The 15707-nt window shown below is 42.9% G+C and overlaps 1 protein-coding gene and 1 non-coding gene across 4 annotated transcripts in view; one reads left to right on the top strand and one right to left on the bottom strand.

The window, feature by feature from the left end:
• CTNNA1 (catenin alpha 1) overlaps window positions 1-13251 on the top strand; it is a 160166-nt gene extending 146915 nt beyond the window's left edge. For all 3 annotated transcript variants that reach the window (XM_049785990.1, XM_049785992.1, XM_049785991.1), the window contains 7 exons: window positions 4762-4962; window positions 5591-5742; window positions 9441-9551; window positions 10636-10817; window positions 10905-11010; window positions 11545-11679; window positions 12176-13251. In XM_049785990.1, coding sequence (XP_049641947.1) covers window positions 4762-4962; window positions 5591-5742; window positions 9441-9551; window positions 10636-10817; window positions 10905-11010; window positions 11545-11679; window positions 12176-12463 — 1175 coding nt within the window. In that variant the 3' untranslated portion in view covers window positions 12464-13251. The remainder of the gene's footprint in view (window positions 1-4761; window positions 4963-5590; window positions 5743-9440; window positions 9552-10635; window positions 10818-10904; window positions 11011-11544; window positions 11680-12175) is intronic.
• On the bottom strand, window positions 6527-6634 carry LOC126029086 (U6 spliceosomal RNA). The gene has a single exon (XR_007502742.1). It is a non-coding gene; the product is annotated as a U6 spliceosomal RNA (small nuclear RNA).
• Window positions 13252-15707: the final 2456 nt, after the last annotated feature.

Genomic DNA, 15707 nt, shown 5'->3' with positions numbered 1-15707 from the left:
GAGTGTGAGTGGTTTGGTGGATTATTTCCACTCTCCTTGTGAATCTGTGGAGACTGAGTATTGACTTGTAGCCTGTCCTCTCACTGGGAATATAATAGCAGAGAAGAAGAGACCCTCTTGGTGGGACCCTCTGCTGTTTCATCTCTTCCCAGATTTATTTGTTCTGTTGATTCCAGAAATTTTATGATTTTATTCTAAGTTACGTTTTGATTTGCGACTTAAAAATTAATGGTCATTTTTTGTATAACCTGGCAAAGCCTTCAATATTGTGATGACAACCACTTCTTGTAGCCACAAGGGAAGATAATTCTGGATGAATGTATATCAGGTATGAAACTTGAGAAGGGAGCAGGAGTGGCTTTTCAGCCCTCCTAGAAGAAACGTTCCCTTTTAAATGTTAGGGATGCTCCAGGGGTGCTAGGGTGCATCTGTTAAACATTGAGCATATTATTTATATGGGCTGATTCCTTAAGGACACTGGTTTAAAATTTATTCAAGTGATGAGATTATTTGAATTTCATTTGAATTGTATTTGATAACTGTTTACTGTGGAAATGTAATTTACTTTCTTTTACTCTGCTTACATGGGAAGTCTTGGTCCCTCCCCTTTTTTTTTTAAATCATGGAAGACATGGACAACTGTCAAAACACACATCCCTCCTCTTCTCTCTTTTTTCTTTTCAAATAAATGAATGAGTGGAGTGGTTCTAATTAAGCTTATTACATTTCTTTACCACATGGAAAATAAATGGCAGAAATTAATGACATACTTCATTAGGTACTTTCAGTGACAGTGTTGATTAGTTTTTGGTCCTGTGGAGTGTGTTGGGGTGACATCAGCTATCTGGGATTCCCTAGCTTACCAAAATGTTTCACTTTTTAACTAACAAGTACAAAGCTATGCCTTATAATTTAGGCTCACTCTGAAGAAAGCCAGTATGAATAAAGACAGTCTAAACTACTAGGAGGAGGACACACCCAGTAATGCTCAAGGTGTTATACTCCAGGCTTAGAAACTGCTCCTTGCAGGGTGCAGGGGATTGAACCCAGGTAGACCACAAGGCAGAGCCTTACCCACTAAACACTCTCTCCCACCCCAAGTCTAAACTTAAAAAAAAAAAAAAAAAAGCCAACAAATGCTTGGTGGAAGTTTGAGCCAAGGGATAGATATCACGCTTCATTTAAACGCCCTCCTGCAGACAGCCCTGCATCTGAGCCTGTGTGTGCTCGGCAGTATCCTGGCCTTCTGTGCGTGAGGCCCTGCGTTTGGTACCTGGCGCTAATCCTGCCCCCACAATACTCCATAAACTTCACAAGACTCCCATAAACAGACACCAGTATAGATCTTTATTTTTGGTTTGGGACCACTTCATAGTTCTTGGGGGACCCTGTAATGCCAGGCACCAAACTCAGAGGCTTCACATGCAAAGCATGCTCTACAGCCCTCCGAGCCATTGTACAGATGCAGACATCTATAGATGCACCAGTGATGATTTAGTAACATTTTGCATTTTTATTCTTTTCTTAGTGATACAAAGATATCAGCATCAAACATTTTATGGAGAATGAAATTTAATAAAAGTAGCAGTTGTTAACCCAAAGGACTAATAGGGAAGGCAGGCTCTGTTCTATTTTAAATTCATTTAAGTTAATATGTAGAGACTTTGTATAGAAATTAAAATACAGTGTTTATATAATTTGTTCATATACCCCCTAAAATTTGTTTTAGACGTTTAATTAGTAAAATCAGAGTTATTTTTTCTTAGCTATATTAATATATTTCTTTCTGTTATAAAAACATTCTTATCATCTGCTTGCATTACTTGGGAAACATTTACTTATATGTAATAAAAGAACTTTGGTGGAGTCAGAGAGAGTATAGTGGGCAGGGTACTTGCCTCGTATGCAGTCAACCTGAATTCAATCTCCATCATCCCATATGGTCCCCCAAGTCCACCAGGAATTTTTTTTATTTATTTATTTTTTGCTTTTTGGGCCTTACCCAGCGACACTCAAGGGGTTGCTCCTGGCTATGCGCTCAGAAATCGCTCCTGGCTCGGGGACCATACCGAACTGCAGTCATTCTTCAGTCAAACGCAAACGCCTTACTGCTGCGTCACTGCACCGGCCCCATTCAGGAATAATTGTTTTTTTTTTTTTCTGCTTCTTTGACACTCGGGTTACTCCTGGCTAAGCACTCAGAAATCACTCCAGGCTTGGGGGACCATATGGGACTCCAGGGGGTCGAACCCCGATCTGTCCGTTCAGATCTGTCTGTTCAGTGCAGAATCAGGAATAATCTCTGAGCAGTGCTGGGTGTGACCCAAAAGGGAAGAAGTAAAAAAAAAAAAAAATAATTTTAGAGCAATCTTAGTGTCACAGCAAAATTAAAAGATGGATACAGTGATTTTACTGTCCTTTCCCCTTCAGTCTGCCCCCAGAGAAGTACCATTATCACCCCAGTTTTCTTGGTAGTATATAAAAGCCTATGGGTTTGGACAAATGTGTTCGTCTTCATAGTTTCACATACAGAGTATTCACTGCCCTTAAAAAATCCTCTTTAAGCCTCTCATCCCACCCTGATCATTTTACTGTTTCCACTATTCTGCCTTTCCCAAATGTATTGTAGTTGGAATCATATGGGATATTGACTTTTCGGATCGTCTTCTTTGACTTATAATATGTACTTAAGGTTCCTACGCGTCTTCCATGGAATAATAGAATTCGTTATTTTTAGTGCGTAATATTCTACAGTTGATCTTATCACCAACCTCAGGACATGTTTGTGACTTCTAACTTTTGGCAATTATGACTAAAGCTGCATGCGTTATAAACACAGATTTATAACGTATGCACATTTGTATGTGGACATAAGCTCTCGGTTTCTCTGGATAAATACTGAAGAATACCGTTGTTGAATCATATGGTCAATATATGTCTAATTTTGTGTGAAAGATGTTTTTACTAGTCTGTCTCAATTTTATTTCCATAGAGATATAGAAACATTTTTTTTTCTTATTAGGAGTTTTCAGGGGTTTATTTTTTCCCCACAAATTACCTGTGGTCTCAGAATAAAGAGAACCTTGGGAACTGAAAAAAGAAGACCTTTTGCAGGGCTTTGCGGAGGCTTTGTTCTTTATTTAGTATTTCTTGTCTCTGGCTCACCTTGAAATGAGAAGGAATAGCATCACCACTATTTTCTGGCTGTAAGTGTTGGAGGGGGGTGTATTTGGACACCAGTGGTGCTCAGGGGACAGTGGTCCTGGGGATATGAAGCAGGGTCACAGCAGTTGCATCTGCATATAAGCTAAGAACCTTCCCTACCGCACTATTTCATCAGCCCAACTTGTTTTAGGTTTCCAAATGGTCAAACTTAATCAGTTATCTCGTAAAACTTGCAGAGTATATTCATAGAAACTGTGAAGGAATGGGCCTTTAGGCTTTGTTTTAGTTGTGTGTGTGTGTGTGTGTGTGTGTGTGTGTGTGTGTGTGCGCTTTGTTTTTTGTTTTTTTTTTTTGTTTTGTTTTGTTTTGTTTTGAGGGTGGGGGCACATCCTGTGGCGCTTGGTTTACTCCTGGCTCTGCGCTCAGAAATTGCTCCTGGCTCAGCGGACCATAGCAGTACTGGGGATCAAACCCTCTTCCATTCTGAGTCAGCTGCATGCAAAGCAAATGCCCTACCGCTGTGCTAACATTCTAGCCACTCAGATTACTCCTGGCTCTGAGCTCAGAAGTTACTCTTGTCCTACTCAGGTACCATCATATCGTAGGGATCAAACCCAGGTCAGCTGCATACAAGGCAAACACCCTGCCCGATGTGTTGTCGCTCCAGCCCCAGTAATGGCCTTTGGAAGACCTAAATTCTTAATCACCAAATCCCTCACTGGCAAGAGCAGATCTGACTCTTCCCCCAATGTGCCAGTGACTCCTTTGATTTAAGGGGTTGAGTGCATTTTTAACAGACACGGTAGCTTCTAAAGCAGGAAGGAAATGGTTGATCAGATGATTAGCTGGGGGCTTTGCTTTGAGCCACTTAACCCCACCTACCCTTAATATAGTTTGTGCTGCCCTGTCATTTGGGAAGTCTTACTAGTTCTGGGTGAGTGAGAACATTCCTTTTCCCATTCTAGGTCTGCCCTTATAAACCAGCCATATCCATGTTAACAGTTCTGTGGTGTCCATAATAGTTACCCACTCTATTACAGAAGAAAGCTGAAGCGAGTCTCTTACACTAGGACTCCTGAAATCTGATTTTAGGGTTTCTTGCTTTGAGTAAACTAGATTTGGTCGACCCTTCAAATTCATTTCTGTCACTTGTAGGAGCCACTTGTCAGTTTAATAAGATCCTGTTGGTTTTTATAAATACCTCAACCTGGGAAGAAACTTTCTGCTCAAATGTCATTGGCAGGAAGGAATGGGGAAGGACTAGGAGGACAAAGTCTTACAGTGTACTCTGGTTATTTTGCTTTAGGTGCGAAACTATTATTATTTAAGGAAAAGATAAGTTACTAAGATTTTTGAGGGCTGAATTTTCTACCAAAACTAGCAAGAAAAACCATGCTTCAGAATAGCCCCACTCTTGCAAACCTGGTATAATCATGGTAATTATTGGAGATTACAAATTGGGTTTCTGTGGTTCAACTGATCTAGTACATAATCCAATGAAATAATACATGTAATAATAATACAAGAACTTATGGAGGCCAAGATGGTACCCTTCTAGTAAGAGCTGTTCTCTGATCCACCCGTTTTGTTTTTCAGAGAATCACATTTTAGAAGATGTGAACAAATGTGTCATTGCTCTCCAAGAGAAAGATGTGGATGGGCTGGATCGCACAGCTGGTGCAATCCGAGGCCGGGCAGCCCGGGTCATTCATGTGGTCACCTCAGAGATGGACAACTATGAGCCAGGGGTCTACACAGAAAAAGTGCTGGAAGCTACCAAGCTGCTCTCCAACACAGGTAAGGGACTGGGCCCCCTCTCGTACACATAACTTGACTGGAGCAGCGGCTCTGTTGGTCCGTAGTCTTTATTAGAAAGTAGCAGGTCAGGACTCCACTGATGTTCAGGACAATAGGCATTCTGGGTAATATCCCCGACTTATGAAGGTCAAATTAAGTCCCATAAATAGTTCCCTTTTGTGTATTCCATGACTAATGATGGGAATTATTCTGAAGATGCCATTTACTTAAGATGAACCTGCAAGTTAAGTTCTCCTTTGGTGAAGCAATGTTAAATTAAGGAGACTTCCGTCACATAAGTCTTCAACCATCCAGATGCCTTACTATAAGAAAATGGTCAGAGACAAAGATGATTTTTTTTTTCCCTTTTGTTTCTGGGCTATCCCTGTTGGCACTGAGGGCTTACTGGTGGCTTTGCACTCAGAAGTCTTTCCTGGCAGGCTCAGGGGACCACATGGGATGGCAGGGATTAAACTCGGGTTGGCGATTTGAGTCTTTGTAAAGTATGGTATTCAACTTACTTCAACCATAAATCCTCATACAAGTGAAACATCATTCCCCTTACCTCCTCTGTCTGACTGAGGGACTGAGGGTGTTGGTAGAGTGATGAAGCATCTTTCCTCCACAGTCATGCCACGTTTTACTGAGCAAGTAGAAGCAGCTGTGGAAGCCCTCAGCTCGGATCCTGCCCAGCCCATGGACGAGAACGAGTTTATTGATGCCTCCCGCCTGGTGTATGACGGCATCCGAGACATCAGAAAAGCTGTGCTGATGATAAGGGTGAGTAACTGCGTTTCAGACATTTTAACAGTTCCTTATCATTCACTAAACCTCAGCAATGCATCATGTTGCAACTCCGCTAATGCAGTGGCAGTATATTAAAACCATAAATCTAAAAACTGCTAGAAAGAGATATATTTAATTATGTTGTCTGAAAATAACAGAGTTCCGACTTAATTATATTGTCTGAAAATAACTTAGTTCCAAGTTAGAGTACAAACTTGGGCCAGGAAGAAAAACAAGTAGACCAGTGTTTGTAACATGGTTTACTATAGTGTTAATGTTCATGCTTTTGGCAAACAAAGTCACTTCACTACCAATGACGTGTACAAATCTTCTAGTCTACCTTACCCCCGACTTCAGAGTTGAAGGGCTTGTTTTTACTGGACATTGACTCTTGTCTTTTTCTTTATGCATTACAAATGAGGGGGATCATTCAGCATTTTCCTTCCATATGTGATGCCAGTGTATGGCAGTGCCCTACCGTACTGTCTCTTTGCTAAGATTTAGCTAAACCTGCCTCTAGTTTTTCTGTGCCACTCTTTTCTGCATGAAGTGAGATTGCCTCTTAGGATGTGCTCTGGAATGTTCTTCCCACTCACAACAGCCCCCTTTGACTCTGTGGAAGAATTTCAACAGGATGAGTATTAGTTCTTTGAAAGCTCTAGATTCACTGATACAGCCAAATTTTTGGATTTTGTTGTTCATGAGACTTTGATTACTATTTTGAGTGACATTCATCTTCTTTTGAGCATATGTAGAAGAGTATGATCAGGTCTTTTTTTTAAATATGGAACGCTTCATGAATTTGCGTGTCATTCCTTGCGCAGGGACCATGCTAATCTTCTCTGTATTGTTCCAAATTTAATATATGTGCTGCCGAAGTGAGCACTATGATCAGGTCTTGTAACTGTGCTTGTAATCACAGGCCCAGAAGTTCCCACCAGTTTGCTTTCATCCCTCTGACTCCAGGCTCAGTGCTGGACTCACAGATGACACTAAAGCAGCCAAACTCTGTCCTCTGCTTCTTCTGTGCTGTTTTCTGCCTTCTCTTCTCCCCATGGCCACTGGGCCTCTTTCTTTCTTCCTCTCTTCTCTCATCTTTTTTGTTTTGTTTTGGGTTGGGTTTGGGGCCACACCCAATGGCACTCAAGGATTACTCCTGACTGCACTCAGGAATCACTCCTGGCAAGCTTGGGGAGGACCATATGAGATGTTGGGGATTGAACCTGGGTCAGCCTCATGCAAGGCAAACACCCTGCCTGCTGTGCTTCTTTCATCCTTTAAAAAAAACTGGTATGCACCCTCTTCTCTGTTTTGGGGAATTGTTTGTCTTTCAAGCCTCTACTATGGATGCAAACTTTCAGAGCTGTCTGATCTATCACCACTAGCATCTCAGGCTTACTTTGAGCTCTTGATCTCGCTGCTGTCCTCAGCTTCTACTTGTGCAGAAACAAACGATGGTTGACCCCTTAATTCTCCTGTCTCACATCTGGCCTATCAGATTCTGTTGGACCTTCCTTCACAGTAAATTTGGAATCTGAACACTTAGTACTGACAGCACTATCTCCTTGGGCTCACACCTCTAGTTTCAGGATTGACAGAGTCACAAATGACCCATCTTAAGCCTCACAGTGAGCTCATGAGTTCTACTTGTCAGCCTTCCAGTGACTGTCATATCATTCAGTCTTAACTGACCACAGGCTTTCTTGGACTTGTCTCTACTGATCTCATCTTCTACTACCACCTCCATCACCACCCTCTTCTTCCCAGGAGGCCAGTGAGCTGCTTCCTTCTCTGGCCACCCTGCTTGGGGCCTTTTTACAAGCAGCTCCTTCCTCTCCCATTTTAGTCTGTGTTCAGGTGTCACCTAATGAGACTCCCTGTCTATCCACATGAAATTGCAGTTCCTCTTCACTGTTTCATTATTTATAGAGCTGATTGGGGGCCAGAGCAGTGGCGCTAGAGGTAAGGCACCTGCCTTGCAAGCGCTAGCCTAGGATGAACTGTAGTTCCATCCCCCAGCGTCCAAAAAAAAAAAAAAAAACCCAAAAAAACAACAAAAGAATTGATCTCTATTATGTCAAATTATTTTTATTTTTATTTTTAATTAATTGGGGGGGGGTTTGGTTTTTGGGTCATACCCAGCCGCACTCAGGTTTTACTCCTGGCTCTATGCTCAGAAATCACTCCTGGCAGGCTCAGGGGACCATATGGAGTTCCAGGATTCGACTTTGCCTCCTGTGACCCCCAGGTAAATTGAGTTTGAGACTCCTGACATATTGGATGCCGGAGATCAAACCCAGGTCGGCCATGAGCAAGGCAAATGCCCTACCCACTGTGTTATTGCTTCAACCCCTTCATTTTTTTTTTTTTATTAAGCATTTCCTATCCAGTCCTCGAATAGTGTTTGGGATACAGGTACTCAGTGAATGAATAAATATGAGGAATATAGTTTTCTTGGCAACATTTCTGGGTTATTGGGTGATATAGAAATGAAGGCTGTGATAGCAAGCAGTCCTTAAGAAATCTCTTTAGAAAATTCAGCACTTACCAAATTCTAAAGATGCCAAGATTAGAATCGTCCTTGGAGCTCTAGGTTTTGCTGAAAACAGACTTAAGGCCTTAGTGTTGGCTCTCTGATGATTCATAGTCCTCACCTCAAGGAACTAACCTTTGCATGTACACAAAACCCAGATTCTCCTGTTTGGTGGAGGATCCATATGGTGCTAGGGATCAAACCCATTCCTCATACCCTGGGAGACTGCAGGTACTTCCTGACACACCCTCCCATCTGAGCTTCTCAGCAAGCAGATACAGTCCTAGTACAGATGAGGGATTTGCCTCAACTGCCCGATTTCCTGTCCCAGGCTGACTAGCTTGTTAGACTTAATCTGAGTGTTCCGCCTGCTGCTGACAGCTTCCTACAGGCGGAATTACATTTCAAGTCAGCAGCTAATCACAAGCAAGTATGCAAAATAAGAAAATTTTATTTCATAATAGAAGCAGAGTTCAGACCAGTAATCAAACATCAAACCTTCCAGTATTCAGGGTTCTTGCCTGCCATAATCTTTCTTCCTTTGATACGAGGTTTTGCAAAAAGTTAAAATAGAGTGCCTCTTTTTTTATTTTGGTTTTGTGTTTTGGGCCATACCCAGAAATACTCAGGGATCCCTCCTGGAAGGGCTTCGGGGCCCATATGTGATTCTGATGATCAAACTCAAGTGTAAGGCACACATCCTACCCACGGTATTGCCCCAGTCCCAAATTGCCTGTTTTATTCCTCAAAGCAGATTTTGGTACCGAGAAAGCTCCAATATTAGTAAATTCACTTAGCTTTCTTTTTGCCATGGAGTGGGAAATGTTAGATAAAACATGTTACATAAAACTCCTGTTTTTAATACTCAACCTTTTCCACCCAACCTTTTCTCACTTTCAAGATACAGGTGTTGAAGTTGCAAACCTCATGTCAAACAATGAGTTTCTTGGCTTAGTGGTAGAAATTGAGGTCTAATACCTGCTCTTTATTGTATGGGTCACCCTGTATTTTGTGTTTGGGGGCAACACCTGGGGAGAATACATGGGATGCTGCTATTGAACCCGGGTTGAGCACATACAAGGCAAATGACCTACCCACTGTGCTATCACTCTGGCTCTGGTTTTGTATTTGTGACTCATGATTATTCTGTTGGTGGCAGACCCCTGAGGAGTTGGATGACTCTGACTTTGAGACAGAAGACTTCGATGTCAGAAGCAGGACAAGCGTTCAGACAGAAGATGACCAGCTGATAGCTGGCCAAAGTGCCCGGGTAAGGAATCGGAAGTGAGTTCTGCAGGAAAAATCTCAGTATTGAGAATACTGTTTCCCTTTCTTTGGGTTTTCGGCCACACCCAGTGACGCTCAGGGGTTAATCCAGGCTTAGGGAACCATATGGGATGCTGGGGGATCGAATTGAGGTCCTTCCTAGGCTAGTGTGCGCAAGGCAGATGCCTTACAGCTTGTGCCACTACTCAGGCCCCACCGTTTCCCTTTCTAACAATCCATGCCAATCAAACTAAAATGAATCTTAGTTTGTGGCACCTATTAGTCCAGTAGATTTCTCTGAATTGTCTCCTCAGTTGTACCCAGGGGCTATGGTTGACTGCAGAGCTTTGCATAGGGAAGCCCTAAGAGCTAGTCAATGCAATGTTTGTTAAAAGAGTTGGAAAATTTGAAAAATTGTTGTCTTTGCCCATCTCAGTGATATCAAAGTAGGAGCTATTCATGGATTTTTAAAAAATCACAGTGGTATATTCACGAAAGTCCGTCAGAACCATTGCATTCATTTGAGTCATTAAATCTTCAATCAATAGCATTTATGCTTTTGGGAGGATGCCAAGATCTATTTCTAAGGACTCTTTTTCACTGAAATAATTTTGAGCAGCAAGGCCTTCCTTTCAGCCTCACTGGGTTATAAGTACTTTGGGAAGCTGAGTGATGAGGACTCTGCAAGCTGCCTGTCTAAGGTTTAAATGCTATCTTACGTTGCCAAAACAAACATTTACATTCTAAAACCACCTGAGGAAGGTGCCCTAAATTCTAGCCCTTACCATCTCCTCTCCCCAGCACAGGGAACTGGGAGAATCTGCCACAGACTGGAGAGGAGTGACCTCTACCTTCCACCTCTCACAAATTTACTCTGTAGTAAAAACTTGTTCTCAAAAGTGGGTCGGGAATTTAGGCTGCTGTAAGCTTCTGTAAAATGAGAAGAAATGGCCCTTTAGGCAAAAGAAAATCTATTAGATCATTATTCTACCTATGTCATAGATTGCATGGTGGATTACTCTTGGCTTAATGCACTGTGAGAACTCATCTTCTCTTAATGTACAAGCTTTCTTTGCTTCTGATTTTAGGCGATCATGGCTCAGCTTCCCCAGGAGCAAAAAGCAAAGATTGCAGAACAGGTAGCTAGCTTCCAGGAAGAAAAGAGCAAGCTGGACGCTGAAGTGTCCAAATGGGATGACAGTGGTAACGACATCATCGTGCTGGCCAAGCAGATGTGCATGATCATGATGGAGATGACAGATTTCACCCGGTAAGTGGCATCTGAGAGAGCTCTATTCTCCTCCAGTCAGAAAGGGCTTCTTACACAGTGCTCCACTGTTTTTTTTTTTCCCCCCAGAGGTAAAGGCCCTCTCAAAAATACATCAGATGTGATCAGTGCTGCCAAAAAAATTGCTGAAGCAGGATCCCGGATGGATAAGCTTGGCCGAACCATTGCAGATCATGTAAGTGACAGACGTGCCAGGTGGGTCGCTTGCTAAGTTCATCCTGAGGTGTAATAATTTTTGTAAGTCTTTGCCTAGTTCGCACACATCTTGAAACTGGAGGTATGTCCCAATCACTCCCTTTCAGAACCTCACATTAGGGGAGGAGCTACTTCTCCATCATTAAAAGTAGGACGTAGAAGAACCTCCTATACAAGCTGTGAGCTCTGCTTCCGGAGTGTCTGCTCTCCTACCTCGTTAGCAGAAACCTGGCTTCTTGGTCTGTTTTTACCCTCAGTCCTAGACTGGACCAGCCCATGACTGGACTACTCTCGTGCACACAGCTTCTTAAAATGCAGTTTGGAGGCATCAGCATAATATCTTTGATCTCACCATCACCTTTCCTTAAGACCTCTTGGTATTTGTACATGCAGAAGGGCAGCACTTAGCTCAAGCACTCTGACTTTTCTCCAGGCTTGTGCTTGCTGAGGTTTTCTTACCTGGGGACCGGCTGTTGGAATTGGAGCACGGGCACTAAATCTATTCTCTTTTCAGTGTCCAGACTCGGCCTGCAAACAGGACCTGCTGGCATACCTGCAGCGCATCGCCCTCTACTGCCATCAGCTCAACATCTGCAGCAAAGTCAAGGCTGAGGTGCAGAACCTTGGTGGGGAACTCGTTGTCTCCGGGGTAAGTTTTATTTTATGTTTCCCATATCCTGGTTTGCATCCATTTCACATCGAAAAGGGCAAGAAGTTGGAACTACTGCCCAAATTTTTTTTTTTTTAATTTTTTTTATTTTTTGGTTTTTTGGTTTTTGGGTCACACCCGGCATTGCTCAGGGGTTACTCCTGGCTGTCTGCTCAGAAATAGCTCCTGGCAGGCACGGGGGACCATATGGGACACCGGGATTCGAACCAACCACCTTTGGTCCTGGATCGGCCGTTTGCAACGCAAACACAGCTGTGCTATCTCTCCGGGCCCCCAAAATTTATTTTTTAAGAAGCATTTACTAACCTGCTACAACGAAAACTGTTACCCTTTATCTTTAAGTGTGTGTATTAGGGTGAGGGTGGGGGTCCATGTCTGGTGTTTATGGCCAGCAGCCCACCAGATAAAAAATCAGTAATGACACCTCTTCCCCCAGTACGTCCTGTGTCTCACCATTCTCTCTGCCTGTCTCTAGGTGGACAGCGCCATGTCCCTGATCCAGGCTGCTAAGAACCTGATGAATGCTGTGGTGCAGACCGTGAAGGCATCTTACGTGGCCTCCACCAAGTACCAGAAGTCGCAGGGTATGGCTTCTCTCAACCTCCCTGCAGTGTCCTGGAAGATGAAGGCACCTGAGAAAAAGCCTTTGGTAAAGAGAGAGAAGCAGGATGAGACACAGACCAAGATTAAACGAGCGTCTCAGAAGAAGCATGTGAACCCCGTGCAGGCGCTCAGTGAGTTCAAAGCAATGGACAGTATCTGAGGCCTCCCTGCCATTTGCCCCTCCCCTCGACGTTCCTAAAAATCTTTCACTATTCTTCATTCAAATGTACTTGTTAAACAGATTCCCACAGGGAAATAGGCAGATTTTAAACCCGGGCAGGTGGTAAATTTTGGAAGGACAATATTTTTGTTCAACTTGGCAAAAAATACTTCTAGAATTCAGGAGGAAACCTTTAACTATATTTTTGTATGTTTAAATAAAAACACTCTGTAACCAAAGAAAACCCCAAATTAATAACCTGTTTGTAACACTGACCAAGCTGTGCTGACTGTTAGTGGGAGCATCAGGAGCTGCCGTAGCCAAGCTCTGGCCTTACTTGGAGAAGGAAAGTCCCCAGAAAGATCTTCAGAGAGGCAGACCACATAAATAAAACTGATGGCTCCCTTTATGACATGAAATGAGAATTTTAATGTATGGTTTCAATTATTACTAATGCACTCTGCTGCAGGACATTAATAAAGTTGCTTTTTCAGGGCTAGAATGTTGTGATGCCATAATCAGAACATGCTTTTTCCCTTTCTTTTGCTTCAAATGCAAATTCATCATTGAACTTGCTCTGATAATTGGAATGTTTCCTGCCTTGGGCTTGCCACAGAAGCCTGACAAAATAGTGTTTGCTTAGGCAATAATTTAGCCTTTACCTTATTTGTGATTACTATAGCGATTACTATAGCTGCAAGGTATAATTTTACTGTCTTATTTAAATTTTATGAATTTGAAATTTTTTTACACTAACTTTTCCCAATAAAGCCCACTATGAAATCAAATAGGCTCATGTAGCTTTTATTTCTACCTACAGTCCATTGTTGATGGCTTATTGGACAAGGCCATACCCACACCATGATTCCAGGGACAGGTCAAACTCTTGGAGGCATTTTGATATCGCCTCTCTCTTTAAAAATCTTCCTATCAGCTTATTACATCCATGGTAAAGGTTTAAAAATGCTAACCCTGGGTCAGCAATAGAGCATCTGCTTTCCATGTGTGGAAAAAAAAAAAATGCTCGTCATTTATTATCAGGGAAATGGAAAACAGTATGGAGATTTGTCAAAAAAAAAAAAAAAAGAAGAGTTCCCATATGACCCAGTATCTCCACTTACTAGCACTTGTCCCCAAAGTGCAAAACCATTTTGAAAAGATACATGTTCCTAATGTTCATTGCAGCACTTAGTACCATAACCAGGATATAGAAACAACCCAGATGCCCAACAACAGATGAAAAGCTAAAGAAAATGTGGCATCTGCCTAATGGAGTACTATGCAGTTGTAAGAAAAGACTGAATCTTGCATGTTGAAAAGTGGAGGGCGGGCCCGGAGAGATAGCACAGCGGTGCTAGCCTTGCAAGCAGTCGATCCAGGACCTAAGGTGGTTGGTTCGAATCCCGGTGTCCCATATAGTCCCCCGTGCCTGCCAGGAGCTATTTCTGAGCAGACAGCCAGGAGTAACCCCTGAGCAATGCCGGGTGTGGCCCAAAAACCAAAAAAAAAAAAAAAAGTGGAGGGCATCTGCTAAGCCAAGGAAAGGATCTCATCTGTGAAATACAGGTTTCTCTAAAAACAGACCAAAAAAGAGAGTAGATAACACTGAATGATGAGAAGGCCTTGGAATAAAAAGAAAATTACCATGCAAAGCTAAAGAGCAGCAAGTACAGTGGGGAAGGTGTTTGCCCTGCATACTACCAATCTGGTTTTAATTCTCAGTATCCCAGGTGTAGGCCCCCACCCCAATTACTATGCTGTGCGGTAGGAGAAAAGAAGACCAGACAGGAGGGACACTTGATGCAGTGCAGAACATTTCTACATAGATACCATAAATTCCAATAGTGCTGTAACCACCTAAATTCATCTTCCAAAATGTGTGCACATTTTCCTCATATCCTCTCTGCTATCCTAGTCTGTTTCCTGGCCCCACTTTATTGCATTTGTCCTGTCAGGGCTGTTCTGCATCCATGCTGTGTAATGAGTTGGCTCACTCTTCCAACAGCATACTCCTAGCCCAGTGACCAGAAATGTTCACTCCTGACACTATTGACTTCTTCACCGGGGCACTTTTTTCTCAGGGTCCCCAGCCTCAGCCAGACTGCTCACTCTTCCCTAACCCTCAACTTTTTGAACGGTCTCCCAAACTCGGCTTTGAAGTCAATAAATTTCTAAAACTGGGCTTGTCCAAACTCTTTCATGGTACAACTGCTTCTCACCACTTGTGTTCACTACTCAATGTTTCTAAGCCATTGCTCCAAAGATGAGCAGTTAAAACAAACTTTCATTGCTCAGATCCCAGCGGTTATAAGTCCAGGAATAACCTAAGAAGGAGAGTGCAGTCTCAGCCCAAGGGCCCACATTCACTTGTCTATGAGGGCGCCACAGTTCATTTGAAACAAGCTACTACTCAGTGATGGCACCAAAAGAACAAGATAGAAGCAAAGTTTTCAGTTTTGCCTGTCTGTGCTGTCCTTGTAGTGCTTCCCTAACCATCCTGTCCCCTCACACAGTTCCTAGGCATGAATATTACAAGTGATCCCTGTAAGACAAGTTAGTTCATCTCCAGTGAAAGGCTCGCAGTTCATGGCTGAGTGCACGTGCTGAAGAGATTCCTTCCACACTTGCTTGGGATTTCCTTGAGGTGTTGGAGGTCCCTTTAGCAAAAGACCTCAGCTAAATTCTGCCCTGGCTTTCCCCACAGTACTACGCTGCTGATTGCCCAGCAAAAACAGCCTCATATGAACAGGAATCTGTTTTGTTCAAGGCCCAGAACACTAAAAGATACTGTGGACTCCCAAAAAACACTTCCTAAAGAATGAAACTTCTATAATGCCTATCCGGGGGATCAAGCCCCTTTCTGCTAAGCAGGTATCGGGCAGATCTTTGCAGTGTTGTGTTCCCCATGACCCATCATCACCAAAGCATCACCCTAACCTTAGTTCTATTACTTAAAAGACTAATTTGGGGGCAATCAAGGACCCTAGGTTAGCTACCCAGAGCACCTCGTCTAACCTCTCCTAAGTGATCTTGCAGACAAACATAGGAGCTGCAGGACTATCCGAACCTGTTGTTCTTCTAATCTAAACCGATTGGAAAATATAAGGGCTGGCTCATGGCAAGCGCCATCTGCCTTCACAACATTAGGCCAAAGACCAGACCCTCACAGTGACTCTGCTCTCTGTGCTTTCCAGCACAATGGAGGACACTCACATCCACAGGCTTTGTGTGTGACCTCTCCCCC

This window comes from Suncus etruscus, chromosome 14, assembly GCF_024139225.1.
Source record: "Suncus etruscus isolate mSunEtr1 chromosome 14, mSunEtr1.pri.cur, whole genome shotgun sequence".
Lineage (NCBI taxonomy): Eukaryota > Metazoa > Chordata > Mammalia > Eulipotyphla > Soricidae > Suncus > Suncus etruscus.
This window is presented reverse-complemented; position numbering and strand designations above follow the sequence as displayed.